Source organism: Pyrgilauda ruficollis, unplaced genomic scaffold (assembly GCF_017590135.1).
Source record: "Pyrgilauda ruficollis isolate IOZ18807 unplaced genomic scaffold, ASM1759013v1 scaffold87, whole genome shotgun sequence".
NCBI classification, from domain to species: domain Eukaryota; kingdom Metazoa; phylum Chordata; class Aves; order Passeriformes; family Passeridae; genus Pyrgilauda; species Pyrgilauda ruficollis.
Window position 1 is genome coordinate 1,090,720 of NW_024530710.1, and position 26,183 is coordinate 1,116,902.

The window sequence follows — 26,183 nt, forward strand, 5'->3', positions numbered from 1 at the left end:
TCTCCTGTCCCAGCTGTGTACACAGAGAAATGGCAAAACACAAATGCCAGAGGAAAAAAAGGAAAGCTCCAATTATTCTCAGACCACAAGAACGATGTTTAAAAGCAAAGATACCATCAGGGCAGCAGAAAGGAAGATCTGTCCAAAACAGCTGACTGAAGAAATTGTGTTGTTTTAGGCAGCAGCCACTGAGGCAAGACAAAGAAGAAATCTGCTCTATGGCTGGTTCTGCCACAACAGCACTCAGGCCTGATTTACTGTTTCAAGTGTTTTTCAATAAAATCAGAAGTAAAACCTGTCAAATACAAAAGTTGTGCTTAAAACCCATTCTCTGTAAATTAGCTTTCCTTTAGAAAGCTTTACTTACAAAAAGTAATGCTGGAAGGAGCATGATTTGCTCCTCCTGGGATTATTATTCCTTAACTGCATTCACAGCAACAAGGCTGATAAATTATTATTTTTTCTTCAGGGTGATGGACTGATGAGGACAGTTTCCCTTTCAGATCCCTGCAGAAGGATCAGTTGTATACAGTTTGTAGCATTCACATGATTCCAGGAAAGATTATTTTTTCCCTCTTTTTAAAAAGCCCAAACAAATCCAGTTTTGTCTTTCCTCAGCTTGATTCAACTGTGATTTTGCCACAAGGACTAGAGAAGTATCATGTCAAAGCAAGAGTATTATATTCCTCTGGCCAGCAAAGCACATGGATTGGTTTCTCTGTGACAGAGACCTTGGCTAAGCATTTTTGGCCGGAAAGAAAAAATGTATTGTCCTGAGAGATGGACATACAGATACCCACAGTACACACCTGAACCTCCTCCAAAGTCCTCAAGTGTCATGGTTTATGATTTTGCAGATTTCATCTTTTCAAAACAAACAAAGAAAATATAAAAAGGAAAAAAATTCTTGTTGGTGCAGAAAGAATATCCATAGGAAATCAAGCTTGGTCGCACAGATACATTCTGGAGCCAGCACACTATGCAAAGTTACAAAACATTACTTGTCCACCAAATAAAGCTGAGGGCTGTCACACCTGTCTGCAGGTTTCAAGTCTTCTTTCCAGAAGCTGACAACTCATGTTAGGCATAATCACAATGGTGCCACACATGAGGAGTGCTAATGTTTGCTCATCAGTGCAAAACGTGCCATTTCCCAGAGTTTTCTAGTCATTCTCAATTCTTGTTCTCACAGAATCACAGACTGGGTCAGGATGAAAGGGAACAGAGTGGGTCATCTGGACCAACCTCTCTGCTCAAGCAGGGTGATTTCAGAGCACACGGCACAGGATCTTGTCCAGACAGTTCATGGATATCTCCAGTGAGGAGGCCCCACACCCTCTCTGGGCAATCTCTGCCAGGGCTCGGTCACCCACACATTAAAGTTCTTCCTCATATGCAGGTGGAGCTTCCTGGGCATCAGTTTCTGCCCATTGCCTCTTGTCCTATTGCTGGGCACTGCCAAGCAGAGCCTGGTTTGTCCTCTTGACACCTCCCTACAGACACTGACAGACATTGATGAGGTCCCCTCTCAGTTTTCTCTTTCTGAGGCTGAAAAGGCCCAGCTTCCTCAACATTTCCTTGTGAGAGAGATGTTCCAGTCCCTGTGCTGGACCCATGCCAGGAGCTCCATGTCTGCCTTGTCCTGAGGAGGTCAGAACTGGAGACATCACTCCAGGTGAGGCAGAGGGGCACGATCACTTCCCCAGCCTGCTGGCAGGGCTCCTCCTAACACACCCCAGGACACCCCGGCCTTGACCCCAGGGCACTGCTGGCTCATGGACAGCTGCTCTCCCCCAGGTCCTTCTCCCCAGAGCTGCTTTCCAGCAGCTCAGTCCCCAGCCTGTGCTGGTTGCCCAGGTCCAGGACCCTGCATTTGCCTTTGCTGAATTTCAGACAGTTCCTATCTGCCCATCTCTCCAAACTGTCAAAGTCCTCTGGAAGGGCTGTAACTTTTCCCCTTCAATCCTTTCACTCCCAAAAGAGTTTTAATTTTTTCACCAACCTATGTAAGACTTGCTGCTATAAATTGTTTCCCTAGGAAGAAACATTATTTAGTATGCTGTGATTATTCAGATTTTACACAGTACAAATACCTAGATCCATAGGAGTACACAGCAGTACAGAGCAAGGGGAGTTCATCTCCCCACCACTGGTGTGGAGAGAGCCCACTGTGCAGAGTAATTTCTGATGGCTGCATGAGGAGGCAGCATGGGTAGCTCAGATGCAGGTTCTTCAGCCATGTCCACTGGGATTTATATGGATTGCACCAAGTTCCTCACCACAAACCCTACCTGAGTAATAATTCTCAGGGAGAGGGAAGCAGCAGAGTGGAAAGCAAGAACCCTAAAACATACCAGGCTTAAATCAGTGGCTTAAGCAACTGGTTACTGGTAATGAAACAGCAGAGTTTTCACTATATAAAATTTATAAATTTATTTTTTTGTAAAAATCCAAAGAGCACGAAGACATCTCACTCAAAATACTGGTAAATCAAACCACACTTAGAAAAATGAAAGCTGATTTTATTATCTTATCCACAGCCAATCATTTGACATGAACATGCATACGTAATTTTGCTACGCACACACCACAGTTTAACGTTAGTTATTAAAGGTTAAACATACAACATACATCCTTACAAAAATGAGTCAAAATGCAAACGTAACTTTTAAACAAAACAGTTTTTACTCATTTAAAAAAACTTTTGTGTTGGGTACCATTTTGTACAAACACAGTTAATTTAAACAAATCTGCTTTTAGTTTCCTCATGGTTCCACATGAAAATAAGCTGCAATAGAAAATGAAGTCATCAAGGGATTTTTAAATAGCAGAAGTAGGCAGTCTTGCCATGCAGAAGAAGCAATATTAAATATTAGTTTTTCAAAAAAAGAAAAAAACCACAAGTTTAAAAATATTTAGTTCAAGTCACAAATCTTTCCCCAGTACAGAGAAATCCAAATGCAACGCATAATTAGCTGCCACTTAGGATGGCTATTCTGAAAAGTAGAAATACTTCCAGAATTGATAAATTTCATTGATTTGGCACAGAAAAGAAGTCTGAGCTTACTTAGGTACAAGAAAGTGATTAAAAAAAAGTAAACAGGAAGAGAGAAAATAAAAAGCAAGAATGAACGAGATAGTAGTTGCAATCACTAAAAAAAAAAAAATCTGTGCATCTCAGTCATTGCAGAATACTGTCTACAGCAGGTGCGAATTCCAGGTAATTGTTATTGCAACATGGATTTAATTTGCTTGGAGGTAGTCTCATCATTCAAATGCTTTGTTGTGTACCTAAACACAGAAATAAAAATCAAGATGAACATAAATGCTATTGCACTTTAGCTCACAAATGTGTAATTTCTTTGTTTATGGCTCAACCTGACTGCACCAGAGCAAAACCCTCAGCCATGGATCATCACCCACTCACTCCATGGTCACCAAGAACACAAGTCACACATTCTGATCAGAAAATGATATTGTCAATCAGAACAAAAATCTAGCAGCCTTGCACCAAGGAGAGCTCAAAATAAGCCTCAGCTGGACATTGCCTTTCACAGTAAGCTCACAGCACCACTGGTAACAGGTAATTATCAATCAATTAACTCTGAGGGCTCTGCCCATGGGAAACATCTTCAAATACGACAGCTTGAGGAACTCTTCTCCATAAGTTACAGTGACCAAACCTTCCCAGGATCCCTCAATGACAATGGATTGAATCCCTTTTCAACCTAATTTCCTGCTTAGTTAAATGACTATACTGCTAAAACTGAAGAGCATACACATGTGCTTATTTCAGCTCCTTCCCCTTTCAAAATTTTCTAGGATAATAGTACACTTTTAAATCACTATAAAAAAACTAGCTATCTCTGTTTTTTGAAGATATCCTCACTTTGCGTGATTAATTTTCCTGTCTTCCTTCCTAACTAACTTAAAAGCAAATAAAATTACTTTGTAATTTAAATTTTAACATGTTAAATTAACACTTCCATTGTTAGCCACAACTGCAGTACTATTTTACGTGTACACTTGATAAATATATAATGACTTTTTAGTTTGGAAGTTAATAACACTGTAGATTTCAGCACTTTTTGGTAATTCATACTTTCAACAAATAAGCAGCCTAAGGTTTTCTGAAATCCTGAAAAGTTATTGCACTTGGTATTCTGCCCATGTGAAAAAGCTGAACATGATTACAATACTCAGATGAATTTGAAATTACAAAGAGCTGATCTCCCTCCGAAATCCTATACCACCTTCCATTTGTTTTTGAAACACATTATCTGTCTCTTGGGAAAACCCAAGGACTTCTCACTCCTCCAGAATCAAAGACTTAGATTTGGACTTAATTTGTCACAATGACATCTGTTTTCATCACATGCGCACACAGCAGCTCACCCCTGCATCTCCTCCTAACAATTCCAAACATGGTTTAGAAATGATTCAAATATCCTACCCAGAGAGTAATCAAATGTACAAAACCAGGAACTGTACAGCATCCATGCATGGAAAGGGTTGGAGCAGGGAAAGCACAGCTTGAGAGCATGGACTGGATTTCCACTGCTAACCACAAAGTTAACTGTGCAGTTAACCAATGGTTAATGTCTCTGCTTAGTGCAGTGAGCACCTGAACTACACATTCCTTGTACTTTCATAGTGTCAGCAATGATGGGAAAAATGGGCTATTAGTAAAGACTGGTGATCATGGCAGCTGCAATCACAATAAACTAGTCAGAAATAAATATTAATGCAGCATTTTCCCTCTGGAAGCCAGTGTTTTTACTGATCATCATCTCAAAGACTGATCACATTATGAAGTTCAGAGATGAACATGATTTTAGCATAAAAATAATCACATGAAGTTTCAAATTAGGAATTGATTTTTTAAATTTTAACTAACAATCTGAATCAACTTTGCAAAACAACCCACCTACAATACCACATTATTTAACTCCTTACCACATCATGACACAAAAAATAAAAAGAGGGCAAATGAAATTAAAGCAGCTTCACTACAAATAAGGAAAACAAATCACAACTGCACAATTTCAGACAAGACAAACTAAAGCTTCCACATTCCAAGAAAGCCCATGAGTAACAACACCCAGTTACAGTTATTTGTTACCAGAGTAATGATACTTTTCCAAGCAAGGACAGGAACAAAGACCTCAGCTGCCTGTCACATTTTTGCACTTTTTGCCATTTCTCCCATGCTGGACACCCACACAACAAACACGTGACTGACTACAGATACAGCTTTACAACCCAAATTAGCAGGTTTTAGATTTAATATACTGAATTACTAATTTTTCTTTACTTCTCCAATTAATGTGGCAAATTCTTGTCTCATCTATTCTACAGCAGAGACTCATGCCTTTAGTTCTTTCTGAAAAGGAACAATTTCTAGTTACTTACCGTCCCATACTGACTCATTCTTAACCTGCATGCATGGAAAAGGTTATCTTAGAATGAACAACTGCAAATTCATAACCCTGTTAAAACACAGAGGCTTCTTCACACATCCTTGTCTTAAGACACATTAGAAGAAAAGGCTGCAATAATTACATTCACCTTTCCCTGTGACAGTCACTTAAAACTTTGCTGTAAAGAAAATGCCCTGGACAATTCATGAAAATTCACATCAAAACATTAAAAAAGCCCCAAGAAACAAAAAGGAGTACCTGAGAGCATTTAGAAGGCCTTCTACACTGTTAGGAGGCTGGTCTTTAAGAACTTTGATGCATCCTTTCATCTAGGAGTTAAAAAAATTACCGTTTTTTGCATGCTAATACCTTCTGATTTTACAGGAATGTTTTATATTCAGTATGTAAAAGATGAAATATAATTATTTAAAAATAGCAGTAGTGTAAAGACATTTTCTGGATATTAGAAAGGAATTAAGCTTTCAGTATTACATCTTCCTATCACAGACTGGCTTAGCCACTTAAAAAGTTGAATCAAGTGCATCCTCAGCAACTTTGCTGATGACACCAAGCTGAGTGGTGTGGCTGACAGTCTGGAGGGGAGGGGAGGGAAGGCATCCAGAGGGACCTGGACAGGCTGGAGAGTGGAACCTGTGAACCTCATGAAGCTCAACAACTCCAAGTGCAAGGTCCTGCAATTGGATCAGGGCATCCCAAGCCCAAACACAGGCTGGGCAGGGAATGGACTGGAAGCAGCCCTGAGGAGAAGGGCTTGGGGGAGCTGTTGGATGAGAAGCTCAACATGACCCAGCAAAGTGCTCTGGCAAGCCAGAAAGCCAACACTGTCCTGGGCTGCAGCAAAAGAAATGTGGCCAGCACAGCAAGGGAGCTGGTTATCTACCTCTGCTCTGCTCTTTTAAGACCCCACCTGGACCTAGCTCTGTGTCACCAGCAGAAAAATGACATGGCTGTGCCAGAGCGAGTCCAGAAAAGTTATGAAGATGATCAGAGGGCTGGAGCACCTGCCCAGTGAGGAAAGGCTGAGAGAACTGCAGCTGCTCAGCATGGAGAATGCTCTGGGCAGACCTCAGAGCACCTTCCTGTACCTAAAGGGGGCTACAAGAGAGCTTGAAAGAGACATTTTACAACCACATGTAGTGGTAAGATGAGGGAGAATGACTTTGGACATTGTGGCTGCCTCATCCCTGGAAGTGTTCAAGGCCAGGCTGGACTGGGCCTGGAGCAACCTGGTCTAGTGGAAGGTGTCCCTGCCCATGGCAGGGGGGCTGGAACTGGATGATCTTTAAGGTCCCTTCCAACCCAGACCATTCTATGATAACTTTAGTGAATGCAACTTTCAAGCTCTGCTTTATCAACCTCAAAAAAAAAAATGGAACTGTGAGCAAAAATACATGTTTATCATAAATCCATTAAGAATTATTACATTCAGCCAGTGAAATAATGACCAACTGTAATTAATACAATGGGATAATACTCCATTTGAAATAACCACAAAACCACACAGTAACAGCATGTGTTCCACAGACTTACTATCAAACAACAGCAGAGAATTAGAAACTCACAGTGTGGTGGATGGTGAACTGAGCTATTTACCAACCAGTGAGGAACAAGCCAGGGGCCATTGTTACTTTCTGATCTGGATCTTTCATCACAACCACTGCTTACAAGTATTTCTAGACACTACCTGAATTACATAAAAACAGATTTTTCATGACCTACTTACATGTCTGAAGTAGTATTAAAAAGCTGCATAGAAGTTTGTATTTTTCACTACATAAACACACATTTTTGCTCACAGCTATGTGTTTAGCACCAACCCAGTGTATACACCTGCTACTAGAATCTGCAAGACAGAATAGGAGCCTACACAAAATTTAAATTCTCAGGAGATAATTTAGCAACAGTAAACTTACATCAATTTTTGAAGTTTTGGCAAAAGCGCCCACCGGATGCACGTGGTCATAGAGTATGATGACACCCACCATTACCCTCAGACAGAATGATACTGTTTCCTCATTTGTAAACCTGCTTCTATATTCACTGCAATTTAAAAACACAGCTTATTATCTATGAAACACAAGATAACAGTACATACTAGTAACACCCTAATTAAGATTAAAGAGAAAAATTCCACTGTAAATCCTCAGAGAAAAAAAACAAACCAACCCAACCAAATCTATGAACCCCAAACTTTTGAGTTTTCTTTATTCCTTTCAATAACCTGCCAAAAGTCAGATGCTTGTTTAGAAAGTTACCTGGAGATTAATAAAAATTCTCAAACCTAAAACCATTACTATTTTTAAATTTTTATTTTAAAAAATGAAAATTTAAGAAGATTGAAACAATACATACTAACTTTGTCTTCAGTGCTTCCTACACTTTTCTCTGCCACTTTCTAATACACACCAGAAGATCTGACTTAGAGGAAAAAAGGAGAGGCGACTGGACAACCTTTAACTGCTTTTTAAAATGGAACAGTCCATTCCTAAGAAGAGTAAGAGTATAAATGCTTGGAAATCTTAATGTACTCCAAAACAAACATCCTGTGGTATTTGGACAGAAACTTATTTTAAAAGACAGAGCTCATGCCCCTGTAATTTTACCAATACAAAACTATTTAGAATAAGAAGAAACAGATTAAAAAAAATAACCAAAGATTTGTGTGACTTTGGTCATACTCCCAGTGCCTCTCAAATGTACAGAAGACAACTAATTGCCTTCATGCCTAGAAGTTGCCTCTTAATTCCCCTGAGAGGAGCACTGTCATTTTTTTAGAGCAATCAGCCAGGCCAGGCAGCAAGGACACAATGCCCAGTGCATTGCCCACAGCCCCTCTTTCAGGAGACCCTAGGCAATCATGCTCAAATAGCCTATTTCTCTGAATAATACATGAGAAAACCACTTATAAAGAGTGCCAAGAGGTTGTCTAGCTTCCATAGCCATTCTATTTTTAAATATTAATATGTTCAGAAAAGTAGACCGCACGATTTCCGTGGCTGGCAAAATGAAACAAGGTGGTTTCATGTCAGTGTAAACAGCTAGGCTGGTAAAAAGGAAACATCACGGTTCCTAATCACTCCAATTATATTTCTGTCTTGCATCACAAGTCAGGTCTGAAACAGAGAGGTGACTCACACCCAACCCAAGCAGTGTTGGTACTCACGGGGTTTCCAGCATGACCCTGCACACACTGGCCATGGTGCTTAAGCAATCTGTTGTATTCTCTATTGGTAAATTTTTATTCTGCAAAAGAAGGTGAACAGTTTCCACAGTTCAATTACTGTTAAATATTATACTACAAAACCCAAGTCAAATCAGTTATCTGCTGGCATAGCAATGTGGAGCAATTAAAAACATCAACACAACTGTGGTAAGTCAGGTAGTCTTGCACTGTTTTTTTTAAATGTTATCATATAGACTAGCAATTTACAGAGCAAAGGCTACCACATGGGTTTTGCCTGCTTGTTTGTAGCCAAGGAACGATGCCCCTGACATGAATGACTTTTGGAAATTTTTGAAGGAATCATCATCTAATATTCTCGTTCAAAGACAAAAATTTCTATAGCCAAATATATTCACCTGCTGTAAGAGTGAAACTTAAAATTGTGGCAGACAACCATCACAAATAAATGTAAAATAAGAGGACCGTTTCCTTAAGGTATTTCAAGCATAAAGCAGAACTCGGGGGGGAAAAAAATATTAAAAGAGAGATGTAACTTTGCATTAATTATGTAATGCAAAATTATTTTCTACTAAGAAATAGTGAGCATTCTTTGCATGTAAGCCAAAAATCATCACAGTTACCAGAAGGCAAGTACAGTACTTGTAGTGATTGGATTTTACAACCAATATTTACTTAGGTAGTCAAGGGTAAATTGGGGTGTGTCAACATACTGAAATTCTTTTCCAGTTCAGGTTCCTTCTCCCTTTTGCAATAATGTAGTATACTTGGCTTTACACAGTGTAACAAGAGAGTCTTGGGAAGGAGAAGAGGCAGCTACATTTCTATTCCATTCCCTATTTCAAGCAGAGAGAATCAAGCTGTTTCCCTTTCAATTTTCTGAAATTTCTGCTCTAAACCACCACCACAGTGCAAGCAAAATACCTGCCCCAGCTCCCTGCTTGAGAAAGCCATCACTGCTACAGTGACACTATCCACTAAATTTTGGGGATGTATACACAACGTGCCTGGCTGGAGTTCCTAACTCTCCAGCACCTGGGAAAGACACATTACATTTTTTGAGGCTCCAAACCCCAAGTTTTATTCCTAGATGCCAGGTTAGGCCTGGTGCAGGTTGTGTTGCCCATTATGTTTGGCCTTGCAGTGCTGTGAAGTACATTATCCAAGCCATATAAATTCATACTCTTACCTCTGACACAAACTTTGTTGTGGCATCACTTAAGGTTTTCAACATTGGCGTCGCCTCAGCGTAAAATAAAGACATTCTGTTTGCCAACTCATTATTTACTTCATTTTCTCCCTCTGCCTAAAAAAACAGAAGAAAGGGTTTAGTTGCTCTGTACATGAAGAAGAGAGGTGGTAGCAGAAGACTACATTTCATCTTATCCAAGGGTTACCTACTGGGACATTGTTAATCCTCATACGGCTCAGAGTTCTTCTATAGTAGCTGAAGTCATTCTGTATAGCAGGATTTGTCATCTACGTGGATATGGAAAAGAAAGAGAGTTGTGACAAATTCAAGAAAAGTAAGGACAAGTTTTCATAAAATATAATACACACAACAAGAAAATATTCAACTTCCTGAAGTGCAGCAAAAAGACCTGTGACATGTTTGGAACTTGTAAGCACAACATAAAGCTTTCTGGTTTCTCAGATTCAGAACAAACTCTAAAAGGAATGAGAAAAGAAACAGCCTCCTAAATACAAGTTGGAAATTAGTAGGTTGAAAAAAATTGCTTTGCTGATTTGACTCCAAGGATCAGACCAGCAAATTAATTATCATTTCAGCTTAGTTGTTTGCACATAGCAAGAAAACAGACAGACTATGGGTGCGCACAAGCTAAAAGCAAAAGCATTATCCCAAGAGATATGCCAAATTTGGGTGAAGAAACATGATTAATGTGAACTGAAATACAAGTGCCTAAAGCTAATAGGGTATTTCATCTGCTTTCCAGTTTAATCTTACTCTAGGTCACAAGAGCAAGCCAAGCATATTGGATATTTGAGTATCCACTGCACATTCTATCCCAGAACAGAACACATCCAAATTACTTCAGTAAACACACTTGGCTTCTTTTTCTAGCCCTCCTGATTACAAGCTCTTACCTTGAGCTCATCAAATCGGAGTGTAAAGTGAAGAATTTCTGCAAACTGCTTAGCAAGAGCCTGCTCTCGCTCCAGGTGCTGCGTTGGGGAGTACGGAGTGCTCGTCAGGGCGCCCAGCAGGCCCCGCAGTCCTGCCTCTGCAAGCACAGGAGAGGAGTTTGCAACACACACCTGCACCTGCTCCTTGTATCAGTACTGGCTGATATGCTGCATGCTAGACTTCAAATATACAGCTGCCAAAATGCATGGTGATTAATAATAAAGGGACTTGATGAATTGCTCATCTATGTGTCTACTGCTGTCATATTTACATACAAACTGCTGTACAGACTGGGTCTCATCAGCACTGACAGCCACAGAAAAAAACTTCTTGAAAAGTTCTACTCAAGCTTTGTCTGCAGCATTTGTGTAGAACATGTTTCAATAACCTGTGTTAGCAGACTTCAGCCTTTAGGAGAACACAGAATTCAAGAGGCACATAGCTGTAAGCAGAAGTCACACCTTATTTAAAATAAATTTATAATCCAGCTTCCTGTTCATCTTCTTGAGAAAAATACCTCACTCATTTTAAAAAGCAGAACTTGCCTGCAACAAGTTTCCATATTTTAAACAGATTTTTTACAAACTATGTTAATAAATTTGATTAGAAGTGAGATAACAACAGAAAGCTGGTGAAAAAACAAGTCTCATAGGTTTTATCAGCATAGCCATCACATCAGTGAGTTTCAGAAGAGGCTTGAAGCACCATCTCAAGTATTGCATGTGTATGAACCAAGATCAGGCATTTCCACACAGCAAATAATTTCTGGTGTTTAGGGAGGAATAATACAGTCTCTTTTAAGTATTCTTGGTATCAGAAAAACTGACAAAATTAATTCCTGATTATTTAGTTCACTAATTTCCAGACAATCAGCTGATTACTGAGTTACTAAAGGAGCAGAGGAAGAGCAACAAGGATGATCCCATTCACTCTCCCCTCTCAGACATCCCACTGAAGCAAGACTGCTGTTATCCAGTGTAAGGAGGAATCTGTGCAATATGAGCTGTTTTCCACAAAGTAGTTGGCCTAGATGTGATCACATCTGAATATGTCAAATATACTAATAAATTAAGACAAAAAAAACCCCAAGTTAACACCTTTCCACTTACCTAGTCTTTGAGAAAATTCATAGAATTTCTTTAGTTTGCCTACTAGTGGAACAACTGCACCCCATGCCTTCTCTTGCAGCTTCTCATCATTTGGATGCTGTATTGCCTTAAATTAGAAAAAGAGAGGAAAAAAGTATGCTTGGATTGGGAATAACTGATGCACTGCTGACAAAACAACCCCAAACAACAAAACACAAAAAAACCAGAACACCTATGCAAGACAATTGTTTGAAGAGCTAATAATTAAATATCTACCTACTAAGAAGTTTTCAGTTGAGAGACAAGCATGTACTAACCCATGTCTGTTCCAAAAAGGTCTAAAAATTTGTGTTGAAAGTAAGCATCCTGAACAGGAAAACAACTTGGAGAGAGTATAAAGAAATGGTTAAAAATCAAATTACGCAGATAAGAAAATTTACATAACCAGACGTAGTTAATTAAAATTAACAACTTTACTGTGCTTACTCCAAGCAAAAGAAAAAAAAATTAGTGATCAAAGCCTCATCTTAATGTTGGTATCTATCACTAATTCCCAAATTTGCAAAGAAAAAAAATTGCTGTGAAATTCAAGCTAACTATTACAGCAGGAACATTTAAGCATAATCAACAAGATAAAGCACCACCAGTACATAGAATATACCACAGCTTTGAAGGATATATTTATAGACTTTGTCTTTACAGTAAACTTCCCAGACATATAATACCTTAAATTCAACCTCACCAGTTAGCAACTGAAAATATACTAAAAAAACAGAAATTAAAATGGTCATAACCTTCCTGCAGAATTTTCACTGTCAAGTTCTAGATTTCAAGAACTGCTTCAGTCAACCATGGGCTGTGGTTTGCAGCACACTCCTCTCTGGTCCTAGAAAGTTCCCTTCCTGCCATGTCTACCTCCTCTCAGAGGAGTATCTCTCATTTCTCCATGGCATCTGCACACACACATTCCTGCCTGATCCTGCAGCCTGTCCCTGAACATGCTCCTTCCTTGAAGAACAAGTAAGCTGTCTCCCCTCCTAAGGGTTTTGTGTGACACTGTCATCCTTCTTAAACCTACCTTATCAATTCCATGGAGAGAAAAACTCTCAAACCTGAATGGCTTTGAGTATCTCAAATTGCCATGGAGTGAACAGAGACTCCTCCTGTCTAATACTATTTCTTAAGGACATGTTACAGTGAGTAACTCCTTCCTTCATGAGCAAAGCAGCCCCCATTGCTGCATGTGAGAAAGAAAGAAAGGGGGTTGGGTGAATATGTATTCCACCCTTTATTAAACAAAGGAAAATTTGAGTGACATTCTGTACAGGAACTTGCTTCTGTTCCAAACATCTACTTTAGTAAATAAAAGCCAATTAAAAGGGAGTGAAAATGAGATGCCTTTTGTGTTAGGATTACCAAACCAGGCTTCTCCAGTTACCATACAAGAGGATGTCAACACTATTCAGAATTGCACTGTAGTTACACCGCACTCTTTACAAATTCGCTATTAACTCAAGAAGAGCTTATGTGGGAACACAAAGAAAAATCAAATTAATAATACCCCCAAAACTCTGAGAAGCATCATTTGCTATTACATATGTGGATTAATATGATTGAAACAAGCAACATCTGTTTTGCTGTTAAAAAGAAACATTCCAGAGCAGAAATTCAAGACAGTGATTTTAAAAGACAACATGCTCTGCCAAAACAGCTCCTGCAAGCAAAGTTAAACCCCAGCAGTATTTGGTTAGGATCAGACAATGAACAACCACAGGCTGTGCACAATTGAAACACTCTAGCTCACCTCTCGTATTTCATGGCCAGCTCCTCTATATGACTGCAAGTCTTCCAGTATTCCTTCTGCATCCTTTAACACTACATTCACCTGATTATAAATTTCCTTTTCAGATTCTGTAGGTTGGGCATCTAAACAGCAGAACATATTAAATGTATATATATTTATTTTTAACAACAACACGGAATTCAATAGGCACACCATCACCTATGGGACAAATTCTTCATGCAGCAACTCATCAAGAATTTTCATTCTCTGAAGAGCTACTACAATGTATAAGGAACTCCAAGAGACTAATTGTATTCATTTTAGTAGTCTCTTCTTTTACCATCCCAAAAATGCACCTGGATTCTATCTTCTTGACTTAGTTAAAATTGAGTTAGGAGAAGAAATCCTGATGAGTTATCTTTATGGCTATCATATAATCTCACCTTGGGGTGCAGTAGAGGCTCACTGGAAGAAACTTAAGTAAGCACTCAAAAGACACACTCACTGCAGACAGCACAGGAGGTGTCCATGTCTATTATTATCCAGAAACACTGCATCAGATTATTTTCCATCTTGTCTGCCTCATCTTAAAGTGCTTGGGAAAGGAGCCATGTATTTTACTTCTAAATATATTTAATTCTCAAAACATATTCTTTACTGCACTCATTGCACAATCAGAGCTGAGAACAAAAACACTAGTGTGAGCCTGTGAAGGGCTTTTTTCTTTTGTCCACTGTCTTTAAAGATATAAGCTGTCTCCCATTTTTTTCTAATTAGCTAAGGGCTTCCCAAAAGTATATTGGGTCATAATTTCACAAAGCTACATGCACATCTTTAAAGAAATGTGATTCTGTAAGAAGGATGTTTTGAGAAGAATCGACAAAAGGTTTTAGCCTTTAAAAACAATCACCTAGGACAAGTATCTCAGACATGGTTTACCTAAACCAATTTATTTATTCTTTTAAAATAATGATGGAAGTTATAAGGTTAGTTCCTTTTAAATTCATATTTTAAAAATAATAAATTGTTAGTTACTAAAGCTCTTGTAAAAAAAAAATCCACTTCTGTTAACATGGGCAAAATACATTATGGAATAAATATAATTGTATTTTAGTCCATTATTTCCAATGCCAAAAAACGAGAGTATTAACAATAGATAATTTTTATAGGGACAGACAGAAACTCTTTAAGGACAATATATCCTCATGACTTTGTGCAGTTTGAAGAGTCTGGAAAATGTCTTTTTAGATGTGCTTTTTCCATGATCCATATGTACAACTTCCCATGGAAGTTAGGTACATCTTTACATTCGAAATAAAACTCCCACAGTATCTTAGTGTTACACACTAGAAAAACACAAGAGAAAACAAAGCTTGTATTAGGAGAAAATAAATTTCACATACATTGCCTGTCTGGATTTTGCTGTATTTTTTGCATGATACCTCTTATTTTAATGCATAGTTTAATGCATAAAGAGTGGACATTATTAGCAAATATGCCTATATATAGACCTTGCAACAGTTTAACTGGTATTTTGAGAAACATCAAGAATTAGCACAGGTTAAAAAGAACCTGGTCACTCCTTTTAAAATAAATAAATAAAAGAGCACCACATTGATTAGGCATCGAGTAAAAGTGGCCAGTGCTTTTCAGATCATCACAAAGGTCACATAATTTTGAAAGCTGCTGAAGACTGCTGTAAGAAATGAAGACAAAAAATGAGGGAAAAGAGCAGACAGGGAAGCACCAGCTGACTGGCAGCAGTTCATGCACGAACATGAAATGTTACAGTGAAATACAGACTAAGACTTGAAGCTCTGTAGCATTCCAGATTGTGCTGTTAAATAATGCAATCAAGACTTGTCACTTGGATCGTCTCACACTGAGAACATCTCCTGACTATTTAATTTTTCATGCCATTTTTTTCTTTACCCTGTGCAGTAAGGAGAGTTCATTTTTCAAGACTGGGAGGGGCAGAGCAGAAAGGCCCAAAAGAACTCCTGCTCCTCATTTCAAAACCCACCAAGAAGCAGAACAGCTGAAGCACTAAGACACTCCACATTTAGAAATGAAAATCATCTCCCAGATACAAATTTAGTGGTCTTCACTGGCTAGGCAAATCAACATCATCATCACCTCTCTTAGTGCAGGATGTAAACAGCCAATCACTGTATTTCATTTTCTTAAAATGTTCCAGGAAACTTAAACCAATGGTTGATATTTAATTTGTCGGGGTGGTGGGATTTTTTAATTGTTTGTTTTGATTATTACAAACTTCTAAACATCAATCTATTTGAAACTCAAGTAGGTAGAGAGTTATTTCTTTTGGTATATATTTAATTTTTTGTCAACTTAGCCCTCTCCAATAAAAAACATCCGTAACATTTCCTCTGCCATCTCTAAAAGAGAGGTCAAATTTAAAAAGCAAATTTAAATGATTTTATAATCCCTTCACAAAATATTTAAGGTGTTATTAGAATAGGGTGAAGAGGCATGACATGAAAGATCTTCAGGGCCTAATGCTGGCTGACCCAGAACAAAATTGGTTGATTTACTTCCCAGTGCTGCTCAGGGCATTGTTGTCTGAAAGCCCATCACAGGGAAGAAAGAGGGAGAGGTCCCTTTTCCTAAGCACTGTTACCATCTTGAACAGATGGAGGCAGCATTCCCACACTATGGGACTAGCAGCCCTCAGCAGGTACCTGAGGGCTCAAGCTACAGGACCATCACTTGAGAATCACTAATTGTGGAACTCCTCATCCCCATGGTGAGGTGCACAGAGCAGGAAAGGGAGTTGCACTTCTGGAGTTACTCTTGGCAGCTAAGAAAAAGCAGCCAGCAGTGCCAGGCATCCAAACAGAAGGATGAAGGAAATGTACAATTTCATGGATTTCCCTTCTCCCCTGTCCATATAAGTTCCTGCTACAAGGTTACAACAAGGCTGTGCCTTTATCAGCAATGCTTTCCATAGAAAGAACAAACCCAGTAGGCACATCACAGCTCACTCAGATGTTCTGAGGTTTGATACTGTGGCCACAGGAGCTGAGTCCTGGTTATCAGGGCAACTTTACTATTTTTAATGCAATAGTAAGAAAAGACTGAGGCTCTGCAAGTAAATGGGAGTTCGTCTTTAAATTAACTTGTGTTTAATTAGAATGTTACTGCACTAGATGCAATATACACTTAGAGTTCAGAATGCTCACACAGTAATGTGTTAGAGACAGAAGAGGAGACTTGAAACAATATACGAACGCTGTTATGTGAACTAAATACTACAAGAGTGAGACAACATTTGCATGCGGGGAACACACACATTTAGCGACTATTAAAATAATATTTGCTAGCCGACAGAACTAGTAGAGAGAGAAATTTGGGGTTAAAAGTTTACACTGCACAGCAAACTATTTAAGCTGAGATTTTTCCCAGGGAAGAACACATCAAGTCATCTGAAACTGTCTGGGACAAAACTCACAAACAAGGGGAAAATAATGCCAGACTGCTGGAGATGAAATAATTTATTAATCTCTGTTGGCATTACTATGGAGAATGCTGTCTCTGTGGCTCCTCTGAAACCTGGCCAAGTCCTCTGGAGATAATGCAGGATACTGTCAGCACTAGCTTGATATCAGCATCTCAAAGTACACTGTATTTTAGCTACTATTCAAATCAGTAAATTTGGAAAAGATTTGCAACTGTGACAGTAAAGACACCAATTTAAAAGTTGAGCTGTAAGTTTCCCACATTTCAGGTGGCTGTTTTATGTAAACAATATTGACCTGTGCACTTTGCTTATGTTCTAATGGCACTGCACAGACTTTAAAAGAATACTCAGGAGAACTATTTGTATCAAACAGGTAAGGTGAATGACCAAAGAAAGCCTAAGTTTAACCAGTGCAGAGGCAAGGAAAAACCTACAGCTCATCATATTTTTTACAGTCACACCAATCACTGGCATCAAGCACCAAGATAAACATCTGGGGGAACCCTAATGGTTAGAAGTCTAAAATTTGAAGTTTCTAGCACTACAAAGCTTTGTAAACATTAGGTTTTAGTTCTTTAAGGTCCTATGTAAGAAACAATGGAGCCTGCTCACATAAATGGATTTAAGAACAAAAGTCTTCAAACTGCCTGTTATTGAGTCAGGCGTAACACAGAATTGGCAAATTTGTTTTTAATACAGAGCTTACTTGTCCTTCCACACAAAACCACAACATTAAGTATCACAAGATTAAGTGCCAAGTCTTGAAGAAAGATCTTGGCTGTGTCAAAGCCAAGATCCTGTCAAGGCAAGCTATCTGAAACAGAGGAGAAAGAAGCATGGATACACAGTATAGCAGCAGAAACAAATGCAGAACAGGGTCCAAAATGAACAAAGAACAGTCTAACAATTCAGCCATAATATAAATCACCTAATTTGACTGCATATGAAAGCATTTCATGTCAGCAACCTGCTTACTCTCATGCCAAATCCTGTTCATGCTCAAAACATGCATTTAAAAACAAAACTGACAGCTAAAAAACCTGTATTTAGCAAGAAAAAAAGGAGCATTTTTTATTGCAATTTATTTAAGAACTATGCCTCTTCTATCCAGCTAATGTACATTTCATTTACTCCAATTAAATTTTCAGTATTTGCAGATTAAGCTGGAGCTTCACAACTCCAATGGCCTCATACATGAGTTCTCCCACTTCAACAGATTTTACCTAATATGACAATACGCAAGAATTGGTTTTAGACGAATTTTGCTTTCTGATTTTTGAACACAGCCCTTGATAATCTTCCCTTTATGAATAATTTGTATGGCTAGCGTTTTCCAATAACAATATATTCAGAAGAGACAAGTGATAAAAAATCAACACAACAGGGTAAGAGTTTAGAGAAGTTGTAACTTTAAACGTCACTGAAGCAAAACCATATTTCTTCAAGCATTTGCTTTCATATTATAACTAATATAGAAAACTGCTACTGATTCACCAAACAACTGAAAAACAATTCAGGGGAAAAAAGATTTAATGCACCTCAAATTATCCATATCATATACCTCATCAGTTTTTTTATTACACTATTCCATTGTATTCTATTACATGGTCAAAATGTACTTGAACATTAATCTTCTTATTTTATGCTTGCTGATGTACAGCTGGCTAAAGAAACAGCACATCCCAAAAGAAAGTAACTAAACATGCATAGCAGAAGCCAGCAACACTTACCTGCCATTCTTAGGCTATACTGTATCATGCAACAAAAACCAAAAGCAGAAATACTGACATATGTGAACCTTCTAGAACACCTGGCATTGATCAGACAAGCTACATGTCTCTTCTTTTCAAAATCAATTTCATCCCTGTACATGTTGAGACTCCCTTTTAAGAAGGCATGAGGTTAAATTTCAGTGCCACTTCCAGTAAGGTTCACATATATAACCTTTAACATGGTGGTGCTGGAGCTATGAATAGCTGTTGTGAGCCAGTCCGTCTATGAAGCATTATTAAGTCACATTGGAAGTGATGAGAATCAGGTTTCATTTTCAGTTCTTCCTTTAAGGAGCATGGGACAAAACTCACAAATTGGAGTAAGTCAGTTGCAACTTCAGTAAGTCTTCTAATAATTACAACTATTCTTAACATGTTGATTAAAAGTAGGCAGAATTTTGATTTAAAAAACAAGAACCAAATCAGGTTTCAACAGTAAATGTAATTTGAAAGCCCTTTCTGAAATAAAGATTTTCTATTTTAGGACCTGAAGATATTTTAGAACAGGTTATTGCTTTTGACCAAAGTTCGCTGAACAATTATCCATAGCTCAGGCATGCAAAGCAGTTAGAAGGATGGCAAAATGAAAACATACATTTAGTACAAGACAAATGCAGTCTACTGCAGGCAAAGAATAATAGATATATAAAATCATCTTCTCACTTTCAAAATCAAGGAAAAAATTTGGCCCCTGCTCAAGGTCTGTGCATGTCAAAACTTTTAGAAGGTTCCCCATGTTAAGGTACCTGCCAAGACAAGAATGAGAGAAAAGAAAATTTTCTTTTTATAAGAAAGAACAGCCCAAATGTAGTTGATTGAAGCAGTGGGAAAAGAAGACCAGAGAGCTCCATCAGGTACGAACCCGTCCTTCAGGCTGGGTGAAGGAACATCCCCACCTCGAGGAGGCACAGCTGGTGACCCCAGCAGTGCAGCTTTCCTGTAAGAAGTGACCGTGTCACCAACATCCTCACAGCTGCCCCTCTGGGACAGGGGCAGAATCCAACCAAAGCCTTTGCCAGGGACTGTTCTGTCCCAGTACACCCTAGCACCAGTGTCCTGAGCAGGAGTACTGCCTTGAGGGCCAAGTACCAGATTTGAAAGCATTAGCCATGCTAGATTTTAACCTGATGGGACAGCAGAAAGAAAGAGCTTTAATTTTGTCAGCCCTTATAATTGTGTCAGAAGGCCATCATAGAAAACCACATCATGATACATCATTTCAGTGTGCAGAAAATGCTAACAGAGATATGCCACAGACCTTTTACACAAGGTGCTTAAAACATCTGCGAAACTCAAACAGTTTCACTTCAGACTTTCGGATGTAAAAAAAAAAAACCACATTAACTGCACGATGAATGACCAAAGCAGGATCAGGAATGATTTAGCACTCACGAGAGGATTACAGTGGACAACTGCTCAGCACAGATTACTATGGCATACTGACAGAATTTCTCATTTCATGATTACTTGATTTGCAGGCAGATGGATGGACATCACTGACCACAAAGACCCAAAATGACTAAGCACATGGAAAGAAAATTTACACAGCAGCATGATGGTGGCTTGGCTACTACTGAAGAGGGGGAAAATGGGGAAAAAAAATAACAGAAAAACCACATGCAACTCTTTCCAATTCCAACTTTGCAATTGAGTCCCCTGGCCTTCACTGCAGCAGGTATAAGCAACCCTACTGTTACCATTTGAAATGCACCAGCTGTGAAGGGCTGAGAGACTTACTTTCAAAATCCAAGAAAAAATGTGCTGCATTGTGGTCTATGTCCCTGGTTAGCACCTTAATGAGATTACCCATGCCAGCAAACCTAAAAATAAAAATGGCAAAATAATTTAGTTCCAATAACCATTTCCTATTTTAAGTACACGCCTGGGTCTCACTGGAGCAGGGCTCCCATTGTGTTTTGCACTCTGGATTCACTTCAGGTGGGGAGCAGAACCTGTGCACTGTACAGTGCATTTCCGTGCCCCTTCTTCTTAGAGAGCAGTGATTGTTGAAAAACTGGAAAAGTTATAATCTTTGACGAAAATAAAGATGTGAATTACTGGCTCTTTTTCATTCTATTTAATACATATAAAGAACACGTGACTTGTGATGACCGAGATATTATTTTGTGTAACTGCAGCACTCAGTGCCAAACAAACCCATTATTGTTTAGGACAAAAAGGAACCTCAAATGGACGTGGTGTCATCACAGCACTTTTTTACTACCTCGCTGTAATCTAAAACAGATTTCAGAAAGCCTCTCAGTAGTAGTCATCTGTGGCCAATGAACAGTTTCCCCATTAAATCACAGAGTCACAAGCAAAACAAAAACTGGACTTTTCCAAAACCAGGAGAAAAATCAAGTTTCAACAGTTCTTCTTATGTTTGATGTCACATCCCAGCTAAAAGAAATGAAAAGTGGAAGAAAAATTAAATAGTTGTTAGATTAGTTGAGATCAGATAAATTATCAAAACAGTTTCAAATGTTACCACAAGTTTCAGAAATCAATACCTGCAGTTGGAGTATGAAAACTGCATTTCATAACAAAGCAGCCTTTTCATTAATCCTCCCCATCCCTCTGTAAGCCATATTTTACAGAGGCTGAAAATATACCTACTAACTATTGCTCTGAAATGCCAAGAGCTCACTAGAGCGCTGCTGCAAGACAAGCAAGACACACCCAAAAATCTCAAATTATTTAAGAATAAGCCATGACCAATCTAACATTTGAATTCAAGGACAAAATATTTTAAAAATCAATTTTCAAATTAGTTTAACTATACCAACAAACAAGTATATGCTCTATTTTTCCTGATTTTTACTTTTACTGAAGAATCATGTTCACCTGGAGGTAAGATAGCATGACACCAAGAATCATTACTTTATTAGGAGTCAAGGAAACTGAAACAATGTGAACTCAAAACTAAATGTTTGGCAAAACAAATTTTCAGAACCTGTGCTGAGAGAATTTCTTGGTCAAACTAAGAACAGCATACAATTTATTTTCTGGGATCTGCAAGATTCAGCAACCAAAGCTTGAGAAGGAAGGGGCAATTAATCCCAAATTTCTGAAAATAACCCAAGTCTTTGCTCTAACAACTTCTACAGAATGACCAAATGACTGTTAAGAATCTAGACTTTTAGCACTGTGACTTGGAGTGCAACCCAGGTGACCATGGGTTAGCAGCGTGTCACCAGGAGGTGTGAGCTGGCTTTTTCCCATGTTCAACCTTCTCCTTGAAACTCAAGGAAATGCAAGACCTGCTTACTAATAACTTAAACTTATTTCCTACAAATTCAGATCACACTTCTCAGACTGTGAGAAGCGCCTATTAAGTCAGGGAATTTTTAAATTAGGGTGTCCAGCTGAGAGACTCTTCTTAAAAACTAATCCATTAACACATAATTCTTCAAAGAGGCAGCTACTCCAGGACCTCCTATCCCATAGCATGGCAAACTCTTTTAAAGCTACAAGTGCACCAATGATGTGCAAACACACAACAGTAGAAAGCAGAGAAATCACTTTTCCATATCTCTCAAGCGTGTTCTGTAACACAGGACTAAATAAGCCACTTTGTATTTCAGGGTTTTCCAGATTATGAATGTTCTTCTTGTTGGGGAGCAGACAGAGGCATCCTTAAACAAATATTTTCAACAGGGCCAATAAAAAAAACAGAAGTAGAAGCCGCATAATGGTGACCCAGTTTACAGACTCAGATTTAAAAACCAAACCTCAATCTCAGAACAGCATATTACATATTTCAATTCCAACAGTAACATCAAGCAACAAACATGTGGCAGTGAATAGTGATAATGGCCTAAAGAGAACTCCTATACCTGCAATTACTGCTGTGTTTCAGCTGCACCATCCCCTCCTCCAACAAAATATTCTCCATATCTCAAAAAAATGCCTCTGTGTAGGTTTTGCCTTTTTCTTGATATTAACCAGACTCCAAAGAGTTTACAGACTCATGCATGTGGCTTAAATATTGGATAACATTACTTGTGAAGGTCAGAGTAGGGGCATGCTTATAGGGTTGAAATATTTTGAAGCTAAGTTCACAGAAGAGCATGGAGGCACTGCAGAACAGATTGTTTCACCGAGCACCTACCACCTCCTAATACCAGTAGGGAGTTGGGGACTCGGTTTTGCAATACAAATATCTTCATCCCTCAGGAAAGTTTGCCAGGAAGAATATATGGTTTATTTTCCAGGAGTTAGGTTTAACAAAGAGAGAAGCATAATACAAGTTTTGGCACAATTGAATGGTCAGTGCAATATTCAAGGAGAAGATGCAACTGATCTAAAAGTAACAGTTCAGTGAAGAGTTCCCTGGGCAAAGGAGAGAAATTGATGATAATAGATTAATTCAACTATTTATTCAAGCAGCAAGATGACAAGATGTGCTGTAGGAATGTATTTCAATTTACATGAACACAAAGCTGCTTGAACACCTTTTCATAATGAAGTTCCCAACAAACTTCTCCCTTTGCGTGCTCATTGTACAGAAAAAAATCTTGATAAATTTTAGTCACATCAGAGTTTTGCACAAAAGATGTGCAATCACATTTGCTTTCTTAGCAGCAAAACAGTCACTGTATATTCAGGTTTTATGGAGTGCTTGGAAATCTAGCTGAAACTGGACAAACCCAGTATTACTGAAACTTGAATAAAGATGCACCATAACATTTACTCAAGGATCTCAAGCATCCTTAAAAGTGGAAAACCTCCTGTGTTTTAAGAACTGTAAAAACAACCATTTCTCCCAGCTGCAATCCAAAATGACTTTAAGCTACGAAGAGCTTGAAAACTTATTTTAGGTAGATATTTAGGTAGATATAGATATAGATTAGAGAAGATGTAATTTCTCAAGCACTTTTTTGGAGGATGCTTTCTCTCAGCTTAGCATTCCAGGTAATGAATGCAAGAGCCAAAAGGTCAGAATCTACTCTTCTGGCAAAGCTAAGCAAGCCCTTCTTGAGCTCTGAAATGACCTTTTAGAAACAAGGCCATGGTGCCCTCTGTGGAACTTCCCAGATTCATGGAAGCAGCTGCAGGTCAATATGCCACAGCTAAGGTTAGATAGCCCTTCACTTTTGTATATTATTTTCCTTCAGAAGGCATAGTTGAGCAGCAGGCAGAGCTGACCTGCTGTACTCTGAGGGAACACTGCAGAGAGGAAAATTAAATTTGACCTTTCTGAGCAAGTGCTGTGTCAGCAGAATACCTAGATCAATCTAGAGTAAAGCAACCTAGCTCAAAGACGCATCAGACCCCTGACAGATTAAAAAAAAAAAAATTTACTAGAGACTCTTGTTCAAGATGGCCTATCATATGCAATTTTTCTGGGCCCAAAACACATGAAAGAGCTGAACACATGAAAGATTAGAGCTCTACTGGATCTAATACTAAAGAGGATGACAATCTGCAGATAGCATGAGAAGCAGCCTACAAATCCAACTATTAACATTTAGCTTCAGTGACCTCTTCTGCTATTTGATGCCCTGTAAAAGCATCACCAGCAGGAAGATTTTGGTAGTTCTCTGAATTACCTTGGATAATTAACTACATAGTGGGCATGCCCAGCCAGAATTAATTTACCAAGCTCTCTTATAGTTTCCTTTCAAGTCCACAACTTCATCTGATTAAGTAAAATTACTAGGTCAGATGTGATTCCAGTTGGGAACCTGATACTGGGCTTCCACTGACTAGTGAAGAACATCTCCCAGCACTTACTGCACCCTTCTTGAGCACACTGCCACACTGATCAGCTCCAGCTCAAGAGAGACTTAAGCCTGTATGAAGACCAAAGCCAACAGCAAGCCCTTCTGTTGATTTTGTCCTGTACCTGGGGTTTGTTTTGGACCCGAAGAGTTGATTTAGAGCACTGACTGGAGATGACCCCTGTGGGTGCTAAACCACCTTTTCAACCACAGCTCTTCCAGCACAAATGAAAAAAATGCACACTGAAGCTGTAATCCTTACCAAGAGGAATTCTGCATATTGCAATCACTAACAACAAAATATTCACACATCCAGTCTGAAGTACACTTTTTACTACTAGTAAAAATAGTACTACCTATTTGTTTTTCCACAGCTTCAGAGCATCAACCTCTATCCAATTTTATTTGGTATTCTCATTCAGAATACAGTACACTTCAAAACCTGGAAGCCAATTTCTCTCCCAGAGGTATTACTGATTTAAAAAATTTATAGTGCAGTGTCCAGAGGCAGTTCATTAGGTAAACTAACAGCCTAAGACTCAGTAAAAGTACACATTTAAGCCACTGAAGTTTTCTCCTGCCACAAAAGCAACATCATGAGACCAGAGCAGAATGAAAACACTAGTTTCTGTCCAAAAACTGACTGTCCCTGTGAGGATGCTCAGAATCCCTGCTGGCATGCTCTGCACTCCAGCACAACACTTGAGCCACGTGGAGCAGGTTATGGGAAATGGGAGCACAAGCCAGGAACATGGCTTAAACTTGACCTACTTGCAGAGGAAGACATACGGAATGCCACATTGGATTAGGATGATTTGGCCCATTACAGCCTTATGGGGCTGTATGATGCTGCGTGTAGAGCCCTGATCAGACAAGCGGAAAGCAAAGGCATATTTTCAAAACAAGCCTTGCACGCATGCCCTTCCTGTGGAAAACATCCCCAACACATTTCAGTGCCCCCCAGCCCCCAGGCTAAGCCCAGGGGAAATGTAATAGAAATGCGCAATGCAAGTAAATTCATCTGAGCACCAAAGAAATTTTCCCTCTCACACCTGGAAGAAAAACTGCATTAACAAATATGTTGCTTGCAACTGGTGAGCAGCTGGACAACTTAGTCTCATTACAGGTAAAACATTACAAAGGTGTTCATAAGTGATATTTTCTACTGGTGTTTTGTTCTATTGCAACAAAAATGTGCTTTCAAACTAGTTTAAAAATACAATTAAATAAATAGATAAAAAAATTTGTTTGTGATCCCTGAAGAAACTCTGCTTTAAGAAAACATCAGCTTACCTTTTGGACATGTATAGGCTACTCCCAATACTAAAATCCACAGTATGAAAACTGTACTCCCTGAAAACCTCATATATAATTAAGCACAACACTATATGGAAAGCACATCTAATGAGACAACAAAGATTTTGGTCCATGGATTTGAGTTTTAAATTTTCATTTGGCCACGTAAGTGTGGCATAAACCTCCAATTCAGAGCTATTTTTGGCAAAATAGTAAGTAAAAAACATGCATAGCATTAGAAATCTAGCATTATAGTGAAATGTTATAACACT

At 38.8% G+C, this 26,183-nt stretch overlaps 1 protein-coding gene across 7 annotated transcripts in view; it reads right to left on the minus strand.

Moving 5' to 3' along the window:
• Positions 1–2,504: 2,504 nt before the first annotated feature.
• The window catches only part of CYRIB (CYFIP related Rac1 interactor B), a 74,722-nt gene continuing 51,043 nt past the window's right edge, over positions 2,505–26,183 (minus strand). For 3 of the 7 annotated variants that reach the window (XM_041488087.1, XM_041488090.1, XM_041488091.1), the window contains 10 exons: positions 19,556–19,638; positions 13,661–13,782; positions 11,878–11,983; positions 10,729–10,865; positions 10,024–10,101; positions 9,812–9,928; positions 8,605–8,684; positions 7,355–7,481; positions 5,679–5,749; positions 2,505–3,291 (listed from right to left, as the gene is read on the minus strand). In XM_041488087.1, coding sequence (XP_041344021.1) covers positions 3,228–3,291; positions 5,679–5,749; positions 7,355–7,481; positions 8,605–8,684; positions 9,812–9,928; positions 10,024–10,101; positions 10,729–10,865; positions 11,878–11,983; positions 13,661–13,782; positions 19,556–19,628 — 975 coding nt within the window. In that variant the 5' untranslated portion in view covers positions 19,629–19,638 and the 3' untranslated portion in view covers positions 2,505–3,227. Of the gene's footprint in view, positions 3,292–5,678; positions 5,750–7,354; positions 7,482–8,604; positions 8,685–9,811; positions 9,929–10,023; positions 10,102–10,728; positions 10,866–11,877; positions 11,984–13,660; positions 13,783–19,555; positions 19,639–20,629; positions 20,713–26,183 lie in introns of all 7 variants that reach the window. The other 4 variants (XM_041488092.1, XM_041488095.1, XM_041488094.1 and 1 more) reach the window with 4 other exon arrangements.